The 22507-nt window shown below is 35.0% G+C and overlaps 1 protein-coding gene across 1 annotated transcript in view; it reads right to left on the reverse strand.

Annotated features, from left to right (window-relative positions):
* LOC103605823 (acyl-CoA synthetase short-chain family member 3, mitochondrial-like) overlaps nucleotides 1-21267 on the reverse strand; it is a gene marked incomplete at its 3' end in the record, with an annotated part of 109719 nt that extends 88452 nt beyond the window's left edge. The window contains exons 1-3 of the mRNA XM_008590444.1: nucleotides 21211-21267; nucleotides 13596-13795; nucleotides 11550-11694 (exon numbers count right to left, since the gene is read on the reverse strand). Coding sequence (XP_008588666.1) covers nucleotides 11550-11694; nucleotides 13596-13795; nucleotides 21211-21267 — 402 coding nt within the window. The remainder of the gene's footprint in view (nucleotides 1-11549; nucleotides 11695-13595; nucleotides 13796-21210) is intronic.
* Nucleotides 21268-22507: the final 1240 nt, after the last annotated feature.

A 22507-nucleotide genomic window follows, 5' to 3' on the forward strand; every position in this document is an offset into this window, starting at 1 on the left:
CGCGGAGCGGGCGCAACACCGAGGGTTGCGATCCCGTTGCCGGTCCTCGGTACAGGCGCGACACCGAGGGTTGCGATCCCATTACCGGTCAGTAAAAAAGACAAAAAGGAAAAAAAAAAAAATTCTAGGATTATCTCATGTATTTGTTTCTAGCTTATCCTCACAAAGTCCTCCTTTCATCCTTGAGAAAGTTCAACTATTATGCTCCCCTTTCTCTCCACCATTCACCCCATGACTTAGTTTATCCCTCAAGCAATCTCTAATAGAATCTGCTTTTCACAGATTCTAGCACCAACATTTCCAATAATTTTTAATTTGGATTCATTCTATTTCCTTCCCTTATTTGAGTACTGCAAAAATATTGATTTTGTTATTTTTCACTGCTAATGCACTGCATTTCAGCTGTATTATCTGTTAAGCAGTTTAGTGGCTAGATTGGAACCCAAACACCATTCAGAAAAGTACCATTCATAGATTTATGGAGAAATTTAGTATAGATTCCAATTAAAAATTTCTCTAATGAATTTTTAAAACACAGCTCGATTCAAAGTTTATCACTCTCTGTATGCTTGAAAGAGTGTTTCTAAAGAAAATATTCCATGTCCTGAAGCAAGTTTTATTACATTTTAAAAACTATAATCCACCTGAACTAAAATGAAACAGAAAATTATACTACGAGAGAAGTCACTTTTCATGATTATGCATTTACATGCTTTGTATAGGTATTCTAAAAAATCTAGCATAATGTGGCAAATACACAAGCTTCCAAATTATGTTTGAAAGGTACAGAATCTACTACGCTCCATTAATAATGTTCAATTAAACCCAAATTTAATGTAAGCCGTCTAGATAAGGCTATACCCCTTCAATGAATATAAAGGCTGTGATAGTAACAACTGCCCTACATATTTGTTTATAGAACAATAAACATGCAAAATGTGAAACATTTATTGTTTTAAAACAATCACTGTGTGGCTGCTATATACACTGCATTAAATGGCTAATGGAAAATATAAAAAAGCAACATTAACTCATGCTGTTAAATTAAAGCCAGATTTCTTTTCTCTCGATCAAATAAATTGTTTAGTGTAGTGTTTCTCAAACTGGAGTCTGTGGAGATATTTTCTATGAGAATTTTTGAGTTTTCTTATGAGCATTTTTAAACTGTATTTTCACTTTGATGACAGATTTAAAAAACTAAAATAGTATATTTTAAATTATCTGGGCACTCATGGAATTGTATTGTGTGCATTTGTGTTTGTTTTAAAAATCTCATGCATATTAAGTAAAGGCCAGATGATGTCATGGTACATTGTATAATCAAAGGCTTTACGGAAGTTCTATTACTAATAGGTGACAAGAGAACTGAGGCATCACAGTGAACATGTCACCAAGCTCAAGCCCCGGGGCCACAGTACCACACGCATTCTGCAATCAGTCATTCAGTTCCAGCAAAACATTATTCACTATTTTAAATTATTGTCAATTTGAGCTTGATTGGCTTTGTGAGTTTCTTTTATCCACTTTATGAATTAGATTTGTGTTATATATGTATTGAATTGTAAAGAGAGAAGATATTAAGGTCTAGTTTCCATTATCTGTTAAAATAAAAATAAACTCAGTCAATACCAAAAGTATGTAAGTATGTTGTTTCTTAATAACATACGAGTCCCACAATTTTGAGAAAAAAAATAATAAATTGTTTTTTTAGATTTTTTTTTCTTTTTTTTTTTTTTTGCTCTTAATGCCAAATATAAAATAAGCAAAAGATGTCAACAGGAACTCTGAATGGTTTAGAAAATTCTTCACTAATTATTTAATCAAAGCTCTAATTAAACAAACACCCCTAAACTTCTACAGATAGTACGTAAAGCATGACAGCTACTATGGGTACACAAAACACACTTCCCAGCATCAGGCTATGTTCCTGTTAACCTTTAGGGTTTTGTTGATCAATACATCCAGAAGGTCAATCAATATATGTGAAAGGCTCATAGAGAAGTTGCTAAATATCCCAGGAATGGCACAAGGACATGAGGTCATAGCAATAGTTGCGTCTGTTCCAATAACATCTACATCACTCAACCAAATGAGCTGTACACATCTAGAAACAAGAAACATTCACAAATATAATACATACACTAGCAAGTAATAAACAAAGCAAACATAGATCATCACACAAGCCAAGAATTTATCATAAATATTGGTGAATATATCAAATTTCCCACAAAAACTATATAAGATAAAGGTAACATTATTCAGCCTTATAATGGAAACAAAATGCTTTTAAATCAAATACAGCATGAGAAAATGAACAATGAATTTTCCCAAGATCTCTAATTTTTACAATAATTCTGTGGAATGTAAGCTTCCACAATTGATTTATTCAAATTTATTTTACTTAACTGCTACATATCTCTGCAAAGTACACAAATGTGAACCTAAAACTACAAAATAAATTAATTTCCATAGCTACATATTTATCTATTTCAAAAGTCTTATGAGAAAAATATTTTGTTTCATATACTCAAAATATAATTCCATCCTCATATCTTTGTTTGCATCACTTTACCCAATGACCTTCAATTTATGTTAATTAGCTTTATGCTCTACTTGTTATGAAAATTATGCCAGGTCAAATGATTTTACAGCTTTATACATTAATTATTAAAGGTCTGAAACTGAGAGTTTTTGATGCATTCAATTGTCCTAACATTGCTGACTAGACAAGAGGTGTCAGTGCTACTCAACAGATAGAATAATTGTTACCAGTACTTCTCACTAACATTGTAGGAACTTTCTTTTCTATTCTGTTCCTCCTTAACTTTAATGACTGCCTGTCTCTCTCTTTTACTCTTTGACAATCTTCCTATTTTGTTTCCCATTTAATTCACCTTGTTGGCCTAGAACTTAGGCCAGCAAAGGCAGTCCATTTTGTCCTCAGGGTGCACACCTTCATTATTAACCATGTCGAATATGCCTCTTGGATATATCTTCTGCAGACCTTTGGGGAACACCCGTGGAGGGCTGCCTGTGTGTTGACCACATATTTCTGTTTTTCTTACATGATCCAGCTGATGTGTCACTTCCACAGTGAAGCCTTCTCTGATCTGCTGGGGCAGTTTGGTCCTTCTTCTCAGCACTACAAATGCCCAAAGCTTTATTGTTACATGATCACACTATATTCAATTGCTTTTGTGTTTTTCTTACCAGGCAAACTATAAATTCCTTGAATGCAGGAACCATGTTTTACTCATCTTTATGACCTCACTGTCTCATACAGTAAATAATACTCAAGCATTCAATATATATCTGAGGAATATGTCACTGGAGATGTCTTTCTCCTTTATCTCTAGCTTGCCTCCTATGAGACTTTATTATCCACTATTATTTGTTTTCCTGGACTCATTGTTTATTGACATTAACAGGTTATAATTATTTACAGGTAAGATCTGATATTTATTTTGCCTATGAAATGAAAGCATACTTGTGGCAGAAACTCCTAATTACCCATCAAAATCTACCCAGCTACACTACATTTCCCAGCCGAACCTATAGCTGATGGCCAAATGAATTGTGCATGGAGGCCATGTATATTTCTGGGTATGGACCGTAAAACATGGCATGCCTGTTCCTCTATGTCATCCTTCACCTTCCCAAGAGTTGGGACACACCTTTGCCTCAGCTTCAATAATGCACATGAGGGCAACAAACTAGAGAGCGATGGTACAAAAAGATTTGATGAACCTGGGTCATGCCAAATTGAACCTCATCATCTTTTGATTTTTGCGTAAGAGAAACACATTTTTTAGATTTTATGCCACTATATTACAAGGTATCTTTGTTTTGGAAGCTTAGCCTTCAACCTAACATTTAAGAGATTTTTGGAGAAAATATTTTATCAAATATTAAGCAAACTTTAAATGATGAAAATGTATATAAAACTATTTGAAAAAATATATATATATATGAAAGATAACTAAATAACTTAAAACAAATAGTCTTTTCCTAGGATTCTACTTGAAAATTATACAGCAACAATTCCTTGTAGTGCCATAGAAAAGACCTTGAAAGATGGGGAGCAAGCAGGGCATTTACAGGTGGCTACTGTATAAAAGGCTCAATCAGAGTTTCTTAAACACAGTGGGTGTACCCAGAGATCCAAGATAAGACACATATATAAGAATAACGTCCAGAATCCCATGGCACAGACTATGTCTATCCTATCCCTTCATTTCCCATGCACAACCAAATGCTGCCGTGCTAAGGGGATTTAAGCTAAGGAGTGCCTATTCATTTATTTTCTGGATCATTTGTTATCTCCCTGTTTCCAGTCTTGCCTCCTATAAATTCGACTCCATCGTCATTCCAGTCCAACAAAAAAAGTTCAAAGCAGATGGCCAACTGATTTTGTTGAGTTAACTTTCTAAAAGGTCAGTATTTAGCCACCCTGAAGATAAGACAAATCTAGTAAGGGCCTATCATTGAACAATGAAAATAAATTCATTAAGCAAATGAAAAAATAAAAGCCATGAACCAGATTTCCAGGTTTCCAAGATGGCAAAGTAAAGCATATGTTTTAAGCAGGGCTGGAAATGATGCAGGATACAGACTTCCAAAATCAGAAATTGCACTAAAACGGAATATTCTCACACTGCTAAAAAATAACAATTTCTAGTGTAAAAGAAGAAAAATCACAATGTTAAGATGACAAGCAATATTTTTGGAAATAATTATTTCTCTTAGACAAGGATTAGATTGTTCTTTACTTTTTAATGAATGAATTTTTAAATGTTCTATTCTTGAACTCATTTAGTGTGTAATATGATCCCATGCTCAATGAGGCCTATATTAGCTACTGCATAAGTAAAATTTTTAAAAAAGCATAAAATATTACCCTTACCTCGGGAGCTTTTTCTTTGGTCAGGAGATCATATAGGTGTATTAATGTAGAGTAAAAATGAAACATGAACCAGTACATTACAAAAAGTTATGAGCAAAGTGCCCTGGAATTCAAAGCATGGAGAAATAGCTTCTGCCACTGGAAAAAGTGAAAAGAAGTGAGCTACCCTTCTAACAGTAATCTTGATTCAGTGGACAATATAATCTCTAAAAACTTGACTGGAAAAGTTCAAGGGAGTTAGTTGTATTATCGCTATTTAGGTTTGAGATAAGAATAATCTTTAGACATTTTTAGTTTGGAACAGATGGTTCTAAACATCAAAAAGGGGAAGATATAAGAAAGCAAATCATTATTTCCTCATTTTATTTCTTCCTGTATTAGCTATTAAAATTGGTCTAGTGCTTATTTTCTTCATATTGAGTCCTCCCAGTATTTAACTTAAATTTCACTAAATTGTATGTTGTTCAAAACAAAGTTCCAATTATAATTTTGATAAAAATGTAAGTCAATTTTTAGTGTATGCTCAACTATTTAAAATGAAATACAAATGTTTCTGCTGTTTATACATCTTTACATTATACAAAATAGCTCAAGAACAAAACAAAACTAAACTAAACTAAACAAACAAAACAGGGCTTATAGAAAAATATGGCTAGACCAAACCACTAAAAAATCGATGTAACTAGAGTCTTCCAGCATTAATAAAAGCACTAACACAGCATCATCTTCCAGCATCATCTGTTACAGCCTTAAACACTGGGGCTCATGTTTTCTGTTTCAAAATATTCTGCTGGAGATCACTCACTTCCAAATTTGCTTCCAAAGAGTGGCTAGCAGACTAGTAGAGTGTAGATTTTATGTTAATTATTTTTAAAACAGGGGAGAATGTCTTCTTAGCTTTAGATTCTTAAAACCACTTAACTCACCAACACTTACACTAAAGGATCCTTATCATTTTTTTCTTAACGTTTTCAAATATTAATAAGTTCTTCTCTGTAATCATAAGAAAGTCTCTTCTCCAAAACTTCAAAACATGGCATGCTAACAATTCAACAGAAGAACAAATGGGCAAAAAAATATAAACAGATGATCAACAGATGGCCAATAAGCACAGGATAAGGAACTCAACTTCATTAGTCAAAGCAAATTAAAACCACAGTGCAATATCACTACACATTCACCAGAAAGTCCCAAAATTACAAAATTAAACAAACTTGGTATTTAGTGTTGACAACTAGAATTCAACTAGAATACACTGCAGGTGGCAATGTAAACTGGTACAACCACTCTGGAATACTGTTTTGTACTATCTATTCACGTCCAACATGTGCACACCATATCAAACACCCATCTCATTCCTAGGCACATCCCCAAAACAAATGCATACATAGCATCAACAAAATATGCACACAAACATATTCAGAGCAGCATTATTTGTAACAACCCAAAACTAGACATTATCTAAATGACCAAACTACAACCTCTTGCAATTAAATGAATAAATATCATAAGCAGAAAGCCAAATGAAAAAAGCCAGACAGAAAAGAGTGCATTGAATTATTCAATTTACATAAAGTTCAAAAGCAGGTAAACCTTCAAACATCTAGATAGCAATTATGTGGGGGCTCAGTAAGAAATGACTAAAGAAAGCATAACAAGGACTTCTGGGGGCCTGGGAATATTCTGTTTCCTGATCTGGTCACATGGGTGTATTCTGTTTGGAAAAATCCAACAAAATCTATAAAATTTTGATCTGTGTTATTATCTGAATGTATATTTTATCTTAATAACAGTTTTAATAAAAGTTACAAAAAATGTGTCTTGGGGGGCAAAAATATATGAACTACTATAATTTCTATCTCATACCAGCACGGAAAGGTAATTTACGTTACAGAGACACACTTTTTAGCAGAGCTGAATATAATATAAATTAAGTTTCAATTGTTTATTTAGGAATTTCAAGGAAAGAAAACTGATCATATGCAATGCTGTATCCTTTCCACTTCACAAATAACCACTGACAGGGCTGAATTTCTGCATGTTCTTCTCGGTCTTAGGTTTTCACTTAAGGAAATACTGATATGACAGACAAATGAATATCAGATTATCTTACCCTGACATATTTCTAAGTAGATGGAATTTATACTTTGAAGAGAACATCATAAAAGGCAGGGGTTGGAAGGACTTCTCAAGGGATATGGCCCTTGATTTCAGAGTAATTTTCTCCTCTAAATTATTTAATCTTCATAATTATAAACATTGCCAAAATGATATTTCAAAAAATTACCTTTAGTAGAGATAATAAGCATTTTCATTTTGAATTAAATCAGGAAAATTTAGAACATGTTAGGTTTTATCAATTTTCCCTATTTATATATATACATATATATATATATATATATGTATTCCACATGTGTGTGTATATATATATTCCTCAATATATATGTGTGTGTGTGTGTGTGTGTGTATATATGTATATTTTCATGGAAGTTTTTCAAATGGCCTTCAAGGGTTATACTCTTAATTAGCAAATAAATACTTAAAAATTAATAACTGTTATAATACATAAAAGAGCATACTTACCACACAGAGGTACAGTGAGAATGAAATTAGTGATCAAGAAAGTAAATTCAATGTAGGAATATCTAAAAATGACTAGTACTGTATATAATATATACATACTCATAAGAACATACTCTCTCACACACATCTTTTATTTCACTGAGGTTTAATATAACAGCCACTAACTTGAAAAGAGCTAATAAGGGGAGGGACACAATAAACATATACATGTGTCCTGGAATGCAGATCTTTTGAGTTTCAAATGTGGGAAATTCAAGGAGAACATACATCTTGAACTTCCAAGCTGAATGTAAATAAGTTTTTTAAAGAGATAGAAGTTAGAATTACTTAGAGAGAAGATACAGTTTTACTACTGACACAATATAAAGATAAGAAGTTCCTACAACAGTTCAAATGGTATTTTATTCATTAAGTCATTCATCATTCAACAAATATTTACTAGGTTCTAGGCACTGTCCTGTGAACAAAGAAAAAATCCTTGCTCTCATGAAACTTAACATTCTAGAAAAGGAAACAACACTAAAGAAGACAGATAAATAAAATATAAAGAATGGTACCAAGTAATATGTGCTGAATTTAAAAAGAAAGCAAAAAAAGGGGGGGGGGATGAAGTAGTGCAGGCAGCAACATTTGTATTTAGTATGGTTAGAAAAGATCTCACTGAGAGAATAACATTCTGGTAAAATGAACTGTAAGACATTTGGTGGAAAAATTATTTCAAACATAGGGTAGGCAAGTGGGCTGATTTTAGGCATTGACTCTTTCAGAAAGCCTTCCTAGACTCTATTTACCCCTGGCTGAGTTTGGTGCCTTTACATGTGTTTCCATAGAATATAACACTAACCCTATCATAATCCTTATTATGCTATACTAAAATCACCTGTTTACATGTTTTCTTAGCTTCTTTCAATAGGAAATTGGTCCATTTACCCTGTATCCCTTGTTCCTATCAGGGTTGGGTATACAAATCAAATATTTGTTGATGAATGATCGATCTTGAACTGGGCTCAAATCTTTGTGGGAAAAAAAAAAAACCTTAATAAGGAGTTGTTTGAAATATTCAGACCTACATAAAAGATGACAGTTCTGGAAAAGCTCTGCTTCTGAATCATTCAGTAAACTTTTCAGATCTTTTATGTCATTAAGGCAATTTAGCCTGAAATTTGTTGGCTCTCTAATTAAATAAAAAAATACTAAATCAAGTTTTACCTAGCCAGAAGCTCCCAGTATACATGACACAGGGGAGATTAACAAGTAATGAACAAAGGGATTTCTTTTTGTTTGTTCTCAGTGCATTACCCACTAAATCTTTCTTCCTTTGTCTTCTCTCCTTAATAAAATAAAGGCCACAGGCAACCAGGAGCAGGTAATCAAAATAGCACACAATGCCTTCCTCTCTTTCCTAACAGTCCTTCCTTCAGTACTTTAGAAAAGAGAAGCCTCGGGAATCAGAGGCTATCAGCAGGTGAGAGCAACAGTCCTTTCAAGTACTTCGATGTCAGGCTAAACTGAAACCGATGAACCAGTACAAATGTTAAAAGGGTCTAAGACACTAGACTCACGCTAGAAAATTCAGATGAGTTAGCGGAAAAGCTTCTAAGTGAAATGTTCGTGTAAAATTATCACATACACCCATATAATTAATTTAAAAAGAAAACAACAGAAAATGAGAATGGCACAAAACTCTTCTTATTTTAGGTTTCTCTAAAGCTTTTTCTTTGACTTTGATGTTTGATTATGTATCAAATTCAATATGTTGATATAGATAATATTATTATAGTATATAAATAAACTTCCTAATCTGTATGCCAGTGAAAAGTTATCAGTATCTTAGGCTTTCAAATTCAGAAAATGAGACTGTGGCAATATGCCCAAATCACAGGACCATGTTTTTAATCATAGATGATTCTAAAAGTTGAAAATGCAAACCTAAAGTAGAACATGGAGTATAACAGTTTTTCAGGAAATATACATTATCTTTTACAATAAAAACACATCCTCACGAGACTGTGGCAATATGCCCAAATCACAGGACCATGTTTTTAATCATAGATGATTCTAAAAGCTGAAAATGCAAACCTAAAGTAGAACATGGAGTATAACAGGTTTTCAGGAAATATACATTATCTTTTACAATAAAAACACATCCTCATATGAATAACAAGCTCATTCGGTAATGTAGTGTCTTCCCTGCTCAGCCTCAAAGTGCATTCTGAAAATACACAGGGTTTCCACTTACAGACCACCCAAAAATACCAAACAATATGTTTGTAGCATTATTTCAGTTAGTTTTGTTCTCTCTTGGGCTGCCCAGCATTAGAACTCCATTTCTATTAGCTTGGAATTTCCCTTGCATGCGTCCTGGACAGAGGCAAGGATTTTACGAAATCAAGAGGACAAGATTTTTCTTCCCGACTGCCTGCTAGTTTGCATGCAACCTACATTTGTCCAACCAGATGGTCCTACTCGGTCTTTCAAGCTAGAAAGAAATAGACTTATGGCAGTGAGTCTGGTTAACAGACAATTAGTGGGTTCTCCTTAACTTTTCACTGCTGTCCCTTCTCCCTTGAAGTCTACCATTTTTCTGAGCCTAGTTCATCAGTCTTCCTTTTTTGTAAGTCCTTTTGATGTTTAAATCAGGTAAAGTTAGGATTTGTTGCTGCAGCCAGGCTGATACCCAAATGGAGCAAGCTGGCTTAACTTTTCTCTCTTGTTTGTAACAACAATTCAGGATTGGGGAGGTAATTGTTTTGTCTGAGTTGCCTCTCTTGAAATCTCTTAGAAGGCTAAACAGAAATAATGCTGATGCAGAAGAATATAACTTCAGAGAGTTGGAGAGTTGACCAAACTTTCTAAAAATTTAATGGAATCCTTAAATGGGTTTAAAGATCAAAAGGAGAGAATGCAATTCAAAAAGTTTTCATTTAAAAGAAAATGCTTCCAAACCCTAGTATGACAGACTCTGCTTAACCAATACTTCTCAATCAGTGACAATTTTGCCACCCAGGGGACATTAGCAATGTTTGGAGACATTTTTAGTCATTACAACTCAAGGAGGGGTGCTACTGGCATCTAGTGGATAGAGGTCTAGGATACTGCTAAATCTTATACAATGTACATAGCCCCCACACAGCAAGGCATTGTCTAATCGAACACGTCAGTAGTGCCAAGGTTGAGAAATCCTGCCCTACACCATCATCTTTCTTTGAACCATATATAAATAAATGCTTCACAGGGTTAGAAAAACTTTCCACAGCCCTCAGTACCCAAACACTTTTATAATTACTTCTGAAAACTTATTTCTACCCTGATGTTAAAAGAGAAAAATCTCATAACATATCTGTCAATATTGTGATCCACCTAAGAACTACACAGATGAGAAAGAACTTTAAGAGCAAATTGAGCAAAGGAAGGAGCTTCTGCAATGAGCTGGAAAGGTCCAAGAGTGTCTGAGGGAATAAGAGGATATCCAAGGTGAAAAAGATTGTGTGCATGACCAAAAATGTTGGGAAATGGAGCTTGGAGGGAATAGATGCTGTGATCAGATTCCAAAGTGTCTTATACACACAGCAGTCTGGTTTTTACTTTATGAATAATAGCAATTTTTCAGGAAAAGATTTTTAAGTAGGGTAGAGAAAAATGTTGTTTCTTAGGAAGAAAACTCTGAGACCATTTTAGGTGACAATCTAACATGAGCCTACCCAGATAATAGGGAAAGCAGAAACTTCTTCAACAGTCCAAGAGCTAAGGAGTGACTGGGCTAAGATGATGGCCATGTATACGGAAAGCAAAGGCCAGAAGAGAATTTCAACGTATTCTTGAGATTTGCTAACCTCTCAATGTAAAATGAGCATCTTTCAAGTACTGTGAAATGTAAATTAAAGGGATAAAGAAAGACTAAATGAGTTAACACACCTGTTTTCATTTCCAGTGTGCATCAGAAAAAAAATATGGTAACATATACCAATGCATTAAGAGAATTAAAGGTTATACAATGAGAATGTATGCTATTTAAGTAATTCCTATATGACTTTCAATATATAGAGAAAGTTCATGATATTACCTGCTCCAGGACTTCTTTATAGGTAATCGTTTCTTTAGTATTTGTAACAGGACTGTCATAGATGATAGCAATCTTATCCCCTCTACCATTTTCAATATGACGATCAATGGCATTGTAACAAATGTTAAGCATTCCTTCCACAAACCTGAAAAATAATTGAAAAGTAAAAGTAAATGATTCCTTTCAAAATACATTGTCGTTTAACTAAGTTACTGTACGAGTATTTCTAGTTTCACAGAGTTGGCCTTAAAACAGTGTTTCCCAGTGCATACTATGCCAGGTAATTATGGCTGCAAACTAGACATTTAAGATGGTTCAGAGTATACAGTTTAATTTTAATAAATATGTATTTATTTTGATGTACACTAGAAAAAAATGCACCTCGCACTTTAAGCTGACAATTTTGTGGATTTTATTACTTAGGATGAACCTAGAGTACAGAGTACCAAAGTCATCTATTTTACATAGATAAAATGAATCACGTATAGTGCAAGGGCATTAGAGATTTGAAAGGGCAAATAGTAGATGCATGACTAAAGTTTTGGTACCTGCTGCAAACAGACAAACTTACTGGAAAATTCAATTCTTCTTTGAAAGGTCCATACAGATTTTTTTTGTTTAAAAACAATGTGATACCTTCAATTACATGAAGAATACATAAGGTCTTTTCTTCATGTCTGAAATGCTTCATAATTTAAATAAAGAATGGACATTATAGTGGATTGAATTATGTCCCCCCAAAACTCATTGGAGCTTTAATTGTGTCCCCCAAGTTGTATGTATTTGAAACTTGGCCCCCACTGTGATTGTTAAAGAGGGTGGGAAATCCTATTATGGTAATTGAAAGGTGGAGCCTTGAAGAGGTGATTAGATTGTAGGACCATGCCTAGGGAATGGATTAAAAATGGTGGTCAGGGTTGTGATTCTGAGGGCTTTTCAAAGAAGACAGAGAAGAGTCTGTCTCTCTTTCTCTTGCTCTCTCTGCTCTGCTGCCTAGGGAATGGATTAAAAATGGTGGTCAGGGTTGTGATTCTGAGGGCTTTTCAAAGAAGAGAGAGAAGAGTCTGTCTCTCTTTCTCTTGCTCTCTCTGCTCTGCTGGTTTTGCAATGTGATACTCTGCCATCATTGAAGTCACCACCAAAGAAAGCCTTCACCAGTTGTGTTCTCTGGACTTTGGGCTTTCTAGCCTCAGAAACTGTAAGCAATAAATTTTGTTTTCTTTCTAAATTACCAAGTTCTAGGTATTTTGTTATAAGCAACAGCAATGGACTAATACAGACACACACACAAAATGTTCATTAATTTTTAAACACCTTGGCATTTCAGTACTCTTCATCTCTTAATGGATCAATTCCTTCCTCTGAAAGCACAGACATCATGTAGATACAGGCAGAAACTCAGCAACAGCAATGGACTAATACAGACACACACACAAAATGTTCATTAATTTTTAAACACCTTCGCATTTCAGTACTCTTCATCTCTTAATGGATCAATTCCTTCCTCTGAAAGCACAGACATCATGTAGATACAGGCAGAAACTTTTTAAGGACATATAGCTCATTTTTCCAAAAGAAAAAGGTTTGTATTTGCTACTTTTTAGGAGGAGGGGATTTAAAAAATATATGCAAGAACAGTAACAGACAATTTCTTCCAGTGTTAGACTATCAAATATTATAACAATGTTAAGTAACAGGAAAAAATATAACAAGCAAGAAGAAAAGTCCTTTTAGTAGCTGAGTATCAACTTCAGGTTTTCAACTAAAGAGCCATGAGTAAAATGAAGCAGTTAAAAGCAGCCATAGATACAGTGGCAGCACTAAAAATAATAGTTACAGAAGGCAGCAGGAGGAGGGATTGTCTTATCAGGGTCAAGTGACCCTGTACACTTCAATAATTCTGAATATGAATGCCTACGTCATAGCACAAGAAGTAATTAATGGTTCTGCATTTCCAGCTGCAATAAATCTGATATTTGTTCAAAAATATCACCTCTTCCTTTCACTCTACTTCCATCAAAAATATTTTGTGTCTTCCCTTTGGACCTCATCCTTGAGTGGAGACTATGTCTCTTGATTTGGGACTCATCCGTGTGCTTATCAGCAGAGATGAAGCAAGCAGAGGCTTGCAAAGCTCTTGCATAATTGGGCTTGCTCTCCTGCACCTCTACCTTCTTCAAGAGAAGAGCCTCCAGAGTATAACTGTTCCCGTCCTTACCCTGGCACCTCGAATGAGCATTTACAGGCTGGAACAGAACCCAAGAAAAGCATGGAACCCACCCAGCCCAACAGCATAAATGTCTTGAAGCCACACACCTAGCAACAACCATCCTAGATTAGCTGACTGCATGACAATCTGCAGTTACTCAGAAATAACTACTGAATACGTCAGGTTGAGGAGACTCTTGTGGTTACTTGTTATGCAGTATAATTTTGGTCAAAATTAACTAATACACCAATAAAAAGGTAAAGTTGGCTCAGCATTCTGTGGCAGAAATTAGGAAAGATGTTTTATAGAACTTCCCACAAAAATATTTATTCATTTTTGAGTTTTTATTTATTTATTTTTCCTGAAAAGAACACATTTCAGACACGTGGACTATTTACTTACTGGAACTTCTCGATGATATCGTTATTCTCTTGTCCTTTAATCTACGACTCCTATTCTACCACTCTTTGTGCTCAGTATTTAATTATGCTCATAACATTCCTCAAAAAAAGAAAAAGGCTCCCTCAATTCCAGAGATTCATAGAGAACTCACTTTATCATCTGCCTTATTGTTCTCCTACCTCTTTACTTGCTCCTTCCCAGTATCTTTTGAGGAGTCTCTTCTGCCCCGTCTTTAACTGGCTGGGATCCCTCGCATTCTATATGCGTCCCTTTGCTCATGCTACACTCTCTCCCTGGGTGACCTTTATACTCCTATGGTTTCGACTTCCCTCTTCATCTCGTTCCTGAGCTCCATACATTTACAGCTAACAGTCTGCTGGACATCTCTACTTGGAAAGAATAACATGTCCCAAACTGTAGTCATTTCACCCCACCTCCACCCCACAGCCCCACGCCAACTACAAACCTGCTTCTCCTCTTATTTTCTTTCTTTTTTTCTTTATTGCTGGCCAGCGTGAGGATGGAACCCTGGACCTTGGTGTTATCATTCTCATCTTACTTTCTATATTTCATGGAACCATGTTGCACCTGGTGGCCTAAATTAGAAACCCAGAAGTCATACTTGGACCCTCACACTCTGCATCCAATTAGTTATATGTAATGTCACATCTGCCATTACTTTCTCTGTAATTTTTGGTTCTCTCAGTGATCACCGATTTACAATGACCACCTCCTTGATTAGGAATCATTAATCTGATCCCATCCTCTCAGGCCATATCCCAATTCTGCTAGAATGTCTTTTCTCAATGTAAATATTATCATATCAAATGGTTCTCAAAATCATTTAATACCTTTCCATAAAGTTCAGGACAAAAGATATCTTTAGATGACACACAAAATTCATTCATCTACTCAGCTTCATTTCCCGTCATCCAACTTTGCACAATCCAGCTATACTAAATTACAAAATTTGCAATCCCTTAAATTCAATCAGCTGCCATTTCTGTGGCTGTCCTTCACCTTCACCACGACCTTCTCCCGGTGGTTCCAAAGCTCTGTGTTCATATCTCTGCCATAGTACTTACCACACTTTGCTAACAATCGGTTCACTTACTTAGATGTTTCCTTCATTATACTGCAGTCTGCCTGAGAGTAGAGACCATGTCATATTCTCCTTGATGTCCTAGGATCTACTATGGCACTTTCCATATACTAGGCACTCAATACATTTTTGACAAATGAATGAATGAAAATATTAGCAGGCTTTCAAGAAGCATGTATTTAGAATCCAAGTAGACTAACCAGAAATGTTTTTGCTCTTCCATTTTAAAGTCAAGAGAATAGAGACTTAAAAAGAGTGACACCCAGAGCGTTTGGTTATGAATTGGAGAAAGCCATACCTGAAACCAAAGTCTTTAGACATCTGGACTGGTGTTCTAGTCCACAACATTTTTATTCATTCAGTCACTTATAAATAATGAGTTTTTCTATCCTCAGCTTCACCAACTCATTGCTCTTTCATTTCCACTCTACTGTTGAGCCCATTCAGTGGGTTTTTCATTTTGGGTATTGTATTTTTAAATTCTAAAGTGTCCATTTGGTTATTCTTTATATATTTTATTTCTTTGCTGAGGATTTCTTTTTCTTTATTAAGACTTTTAAAACATTTGTTTCAAATGTGTTAAAATTGCTTATCGGAGCATTTTTTTTATGATGACTACTTTAAAATCCTTGTCAGATAACTCCAAACTCTGTATTATCTCCATGCCCACATCTATTCTATTGATGGTTTTTTCGGGGTTCTTGGTATAATCAGTGATTTGGGATTCTATCCTGGACATCATGGGTTTTACATCATGAGACTCTGGGCTTATTTAAAGATCTGATTTAAATCTGTTTTAGCATGCCTCCTCTGATGCTGTGTTGGTGGGGGAGGGAGGCATCTCATTACTACCAAGTGTAGGTGTAGGCCCCAGTTTATCACTAGACCTCACTGACACTCCTTGGGCTGAGAGGTCCTCATTAGTGATGGGCTGAGGTGAAAGTTCAGGCTCTCACTAGGTTTCCACACCATACTGTAGAGAATAGGAGGAGCTCCCCACATGCCTCCACTGACACTGCTGGATGGGAGAGCCTCCTTATCGCGTTACCTTAGCCAGAATGAAAATTGTGACTCCCCACATAAACTTATCTGACACCGCCAGGGGAGGTGGCAATGTCTGGGGCACCTTGTTACAATCTGGCAAGAGTAGAAGTCTAGAATCTTCACCAGGCTTTTACTGGTGAGGCTAGGATTGTGGCCACAGTTTTTTTTTTTGTAGTGCTTGGCTAGAATAGGGTGGTTATTATCTAAAAGTTTTCTGTCTTACTAGGCTGTCTCTTTCTTGGTTCCTTTGCCACAGAAAGAGGGTTTGTTGGAGCATTTTTGAGTCTGTGCTTACTGGTGTTTCTGAGTTGCAAACTTCTCCAGCCCCAAGTCTGGGATATACGAGACAAAAAGAAAACCCAGGGGACTTATTGCCATGTCATTCCTCATGTCCCCAAATTCCTAGGTGGTTGACCGTCTCTCTACCTTTCAAAGTATTCTTGTGTGTGCTTGATATGTAATGTTCCAGGTTTTCGACTGTGTTTAGCAGGATAAATAGGGAGAAGTGTATTTTCTCCATCTTGTCCTGAAATCTGAAGTCCCTAAATAACATTTATTGAACCCTTACTCTAGGCCGAGACTTCATATGTAGTAACGCATTTAATAAAAAATAACACTTTGTTATCAGGTAGGTATTATTATTAATCCCACTTTACATACATATTGATGACAATAACTTGCTCAAGGAATCCTGATTGCAGAACCAAGCCCTTAAACATTATATGACACTACTAATATAGGCAATATTCAAAGAACTTAGTTTGTTTTCAATTGTTTGCAAATTTGGGGTAGTTTCATGTTGAAATTACTAACCCTCTTTTGGGGTTTTTTGTAGTATCCTTAAAGAAATCTTTTAAAATTTAAGGATACCCTTTTGGGCAGGGAGGAAGAAGATCCAAATGGAGGGAAGGGCTACAAGCAGTGTTAAGAAGAATTGTTGCAGGAGATAATAAATCGGCATGGCTTCAGAGGCAGCTACAGGTAATGAATACACCAACAAAAATTGACTAAACTCAGAGATTGGTTTACTGTGGATGACTCAGCCAAGTGACCTGGAAGGGGCCTCCCAGCTCAAAGATTTGATTATTCTACTATGACAAGATTCTTATTTCATTTTAAATCAAATCATTTCAGTAAAGGTCAATTGAATGCCTTTTATGCACTGTCTCTCCACTGTCCCTTCTATATTTGTGGGCAGGTTTTAAATGGTTTTTCTCTTCAGATTATAAAAAATAACTAATGCTCACTGTAGAAAACTGAAAAACATACTTCAGAATTTTTTTTTATTCTCTCTGTATGTAAACAATATTATTGTATAGACAATTTAATATTCTGGCTCTATGTTTAGGATTACATTATAAGCTTTTTCCAAGGGAAGAACAAATTCTTAAAAATCATGTTTAATGATGTTATAATATTCCATTCAACATCTGTTCAATAATAATGTGAATCTTGCATTGTTGCAAATTGCTTTCAACAACATTCCCATTACTTTAAATGATCCTGGGATGATATTTCTTGTAGAGAAATATTGGTCACATTATTTTTTGTGTTACATTTGCAGGCTAAATTTCTATAATCAAACACACACACATTAAAATTCAATAATCAAGTTGCTTTTTGGAAATATTGAATCAATTTATATTACCATCAGCATTATCTGATGTCCATTTCATCACACTTCTTCAAACAGATTATTTTCAATCTTCTTCAATTTAAAAAGTGGAAAATTATTTTAATTTTGTTTCTTTAGTTACTAATATTGATTAAATACAATGTCTTACCAATGTTTAAAAGCTCTTTATATAGGATATTGAACTTATGTCTGACATTGTTAAATGATTTTCTGTATTCACTAATTTTAATTCATCATGTTTCCTGATATGAAAATATTTTAAATTTGTATGTAGTCAAATGAATTCACCATTTTCCTCTGCAATGTCTTTCCCTAAGATAATTTACACAAGGATACATCAAAAAATTTTTGGAAAAATAGAATTGAAAGATAATATGAATCTTCTCAAATATTTTTGAAGTACTTTCATATCCTCTCTTCTGATTTATCTTTTATATTGTTCTCTTAAGTGTTCCAATAATTAATTCATATGCATGTATATGTGATCTGTAGCAATATCTGTTATTTGTTATACATTACACATATGCATTACGTTATATATGTGTGTATATACATTATGATGTGGAAATATATTTATATTTGTTTGTTTATCAGTAGTCAATTTTCCAAGTATTATTTTACTATTTTATTATTTTGTTGGTAGCTGGCCAGTACAGGGATCAAATCCTGGACCTTGGTGTTATCAGCACCATGCTCTCAACAAATAAGCTAACTGGCCAGCCCCTCCCAGCATTAATTTTTGACTAATCCTTGCTGTCCTCATTCATTTGTGATACTCCAGTCTTCCTATACGTATTGGCATCTAATATATACCAGAGTCCTTTTCAGGGTTGTATAGTTTCTAAATGTAACTACTGGAATGTTCTGTCAGTAAAGTCTTATGAATAGCTCTCTCTTTGAACTCAGCCAATTTTCAGTTCTGTTGAAGATAGGAAAGACTTCATATTCTTTATCTTACTCCAATCCCCACAAAAATTTTTTCCATAGAAAATTTCAAGCAATCTAAATGTACTCCCAGCCCATTCGAATAACAGAAAAATTATCTATAAAACTGATACTAAATTAATAGCAATAGTGGAACAACTGGTAATGGTGCCATCATCAGTCCAGAGCAGTGACTAATTTCTGGATATATAAACAGGCATGAGAAGAATGATTGCTACATCCAGAAGTTATGGGAGACATGGTAGATCCAAGTATACTGATACACAAAAATGATTTCCATGATATTTTATATGTTGGTAAGTTAGAAAAAGAAAGAAAGGAATAGGTGTAGAAAAAATTATACAACCCAAACACAGAATACTCTACATTCATGAAGAATCTATAAACCCTAAGCAGGTAATAAACAGGCCCACAAAAATCCCAACAACAACAGCAGCAACAAAAACTCTCTCATTAAAACTCTAAACTAACTCCAAGATCAGAGGCATATGAATTAAAAACAGGTCATGGGTGTCTGGATAGATAATTGAGACGTAAGCCATACACATTCCTCCCTCCCCCCACACTCACACACACATGCACATCACACAAACTTTTACTGGCCTAGAATGTAACTTTGCGAGATGAGAGACTTTTTGCATGAAGAATCTTATAGAAGATGTAAGACTGGTAGAAGAGGAACAAGGCTCTATATCTTTGGAAGCCTAGAAACCCTCAATAGCATTGCTGCCTGGAAATCTCCTCTCCTCCTTCAATCTTTCACAGGAAGAAGAACTCTAGTAATCAAAATCTGCATTCTCTGATGAGTGAAGAAAGACCCTTACTCAGATTCTGAAATGCACTCCACTCAGCTACCTGCATCTTGACACAGATGAATGCATGTGTGTGCATATACACGCATATATACATAAATAGAGATAGATGGATGGATAGATAGATAGAAAGACAATATAAAGCCGGGGTGTGGAGTGAGCATATTTTCAACATACCTAACAAGGTTAAAGGTATATTTGCAACTTTAATAATATTTAAAGTGTTCCTATAAATCAATAAAAAAAAATTTAAAAATCCAATAGACAAGGAATCTCAGCACAATATCTATTGACAAAAGAAAATGAGAATGGCCAAGAAGTATAAAAAAATGTTTAACCTTACTGTCAGGAAAATGACCATTAAAATAAAAATGAAATGCTATTTCTATCAGATTGATATAAAGATGTAATACACATTGTTGGTGAGAATAAAGAGAAACCAACACTCTGATATAATGTTGGTGAGCAAATACATTAGTTAAGCAATTAGGAGGGCTCATAATCAGTATGTCCTAAGATTTTAAATTTACATCATGTAATACAATGCAATTATTAAAAAAATGAAAAAACATTACATGAAACAATGTCCAAAATGAACTTCTAACTTAGCCACATCAAGTTGCTTGTGTGCATATCTAAGTGTTGTATAAAAACATAAGAGGGAGTATGGAAAAATGTATGAGAAAATATTAATGGGAGTAAATTCTGAGTAGAAGAAAAATTGGGGGGCAGTAATGGAGAAGGGTCTACTTTTTGTACAACAAAATTTCTGTGTCACTTGGTTTTTATGAGCATGTGTTTATGCATTGAATGGATGGTTTAAGTATTTTCAGACAAAAAATATAAATTTTAATGGTTTAGCTTGCTTGTCTTTTGGTCTGAATGAATCATCAACTTATAGTCAGTATAATTACCATCAAAGAAAAGTATTTTAATTTAGTAAAAATACCATTTTTGAATTTTCTTCTGGTAAAATGAAGCATTTCTTCCATTTGTAACAACATCTAAACTCAGTTTTAAGAAATCAGAATGTGGGACATAAAAATTTTGTTTCTTTATATTTATGTTTCCCACCAGAATCAATCTCAAGCAGTTGAACAGCCAATAATAAATGGCTACATAGAAGCTTCAAATTACAAAGAGAAATCTGCTATGAGTTTGTGGTATTTCTTCCATTTGTAACAACATCTAAACTCAGTTTTAAGAAATCAGAATGTGGGACATAAAATTTTTGTTTCTTTATATTTATGTTTCCCACCAGAATCAACCTCAAGCAGTTGAACAGCCAATAATAAATGGCTACATAGAAGCTTCAAATTACAAAGAGAAATCTGCTATGAGTTTGTGGTTGTCATTCCTGCTGCCCACCGCAATTTTGGTTGTCCTCCAGGCACTTCTAAGACTACACTTTTATACCCATGTGAAATGAGGCATGGCCATATGGCTTGCTGTAGCTTGAGATATAGAAGTAACCAAAGCAAAGCATTCTTCAAGAGCCAGTGGGTGCTTACCACATTTTCTTCTCCCTGCACAAGGACCAGTAACATTCCAAATGGTGACTGCACCATCATGCTATATCCCTGAGTGAGGACAGGTGACACAAAGCAAATCTCCTGAATAACCCAAGATAAACTTGTAAGATAACTGAGAAATATCTGGGCTATTCTAAACTGGGAAGATTTGGGGTTTGTTTATTTCCACAGCAAAACCTAGTCTATTGTGAGAGATACAAAAGTATTTACATTCATGAATATTGGCAAATTTAAACAAACTTTAAATTGGCATATTTTATAATTTAAGAGGCAGAGGGATGCATTCCAGGACAAATAAAATGGGAGAAATCTTAGCTTCTGTAAATACATAGTCATTACTTTTAAGTTAGATGTCCTTGGAAAGGTGTAAGCATCTGAGCTCTCAATGGTAGGGTGGAGGGTCTTCCTAAGGGACTCGGTAAAGAAGAAAGCTCTTGAAATTCCTTTGGGACTTCTTATTACACATAATTTTCAATTTTCCTGTGCCACCTTCTCATTAACTCCTGTTAACTTACATTCAGAATAAAAGCTTGGATTCAGCCCCATGGAGAAAATCTTCCTTGAACTTGATTTCTTCTGCTCTTCACCGTAGCCTACTCTGAATATCCTGTTGGTCCTAAAATTTACTTTATTCCATCCTGTATTTGAGTTTGGCCTTTTTAACAAATAAGTTAGACTTGGGCTTGTATTTGGCTCATATACTGGGCTCAGTCAATGAAGGTGGGTGGGTATCTACAGGGTTTTTAAGAGGTAGGGGGCCTGACAAGTTCCACGGTCTTGACCTTTGGTTGCCAGAAGAAGCTAGTATCATATGTTCACATGATTCTTCCATCAATTTCCCATCACCACCAATTTCCAACCTCCCTTTGCTGAGAGTTAAAACTTTGTTATTTGTGTATGTATTTGTTATTTAAACATTATAAAAGGCAATAAAACTCTGACACTAAAAAAAAAATGTCTTTTCCAGTGGGGGAAATAGATAGCATTTAATCTATTGATTTGATTATCTAGGTACAGATAGTTTAATTCGTAAAGTCTAAAATGTTTCTCTTGGCAGACCCCACCACACGGCAGAAGGCAGGAACATGCTGAAAACACCATTTCCATATGAGTGGCCCACCACAGCCATGGCCACCACAAAAGCAGCTTGCCACTACAGTTGCAGCCATACCCACCATGCAGGTGGCCAGCCAGCCACTCAGCTGCATTGCACAGAACAGTCACCAGCAGAGACCAGAATATGAAGAGGAAGTCTCTCTCCTCAGGGTCCACTAAA

This window comes from Galeopterus variegatus, unplaced genomic scaffold, assembly GCF_000696425.1.
Source record: "Galeopterus variegatus unplaced genomic scaffold, G_variegatus-3.0.2 Scaffold6103, whole genome shotgun sequence".
NCBI lineage: Eukaryota > Metazoa > Chordata > Mammalia > Dermoptera > Cynocephalidae > Galeopterus > Galeopterus variegatus.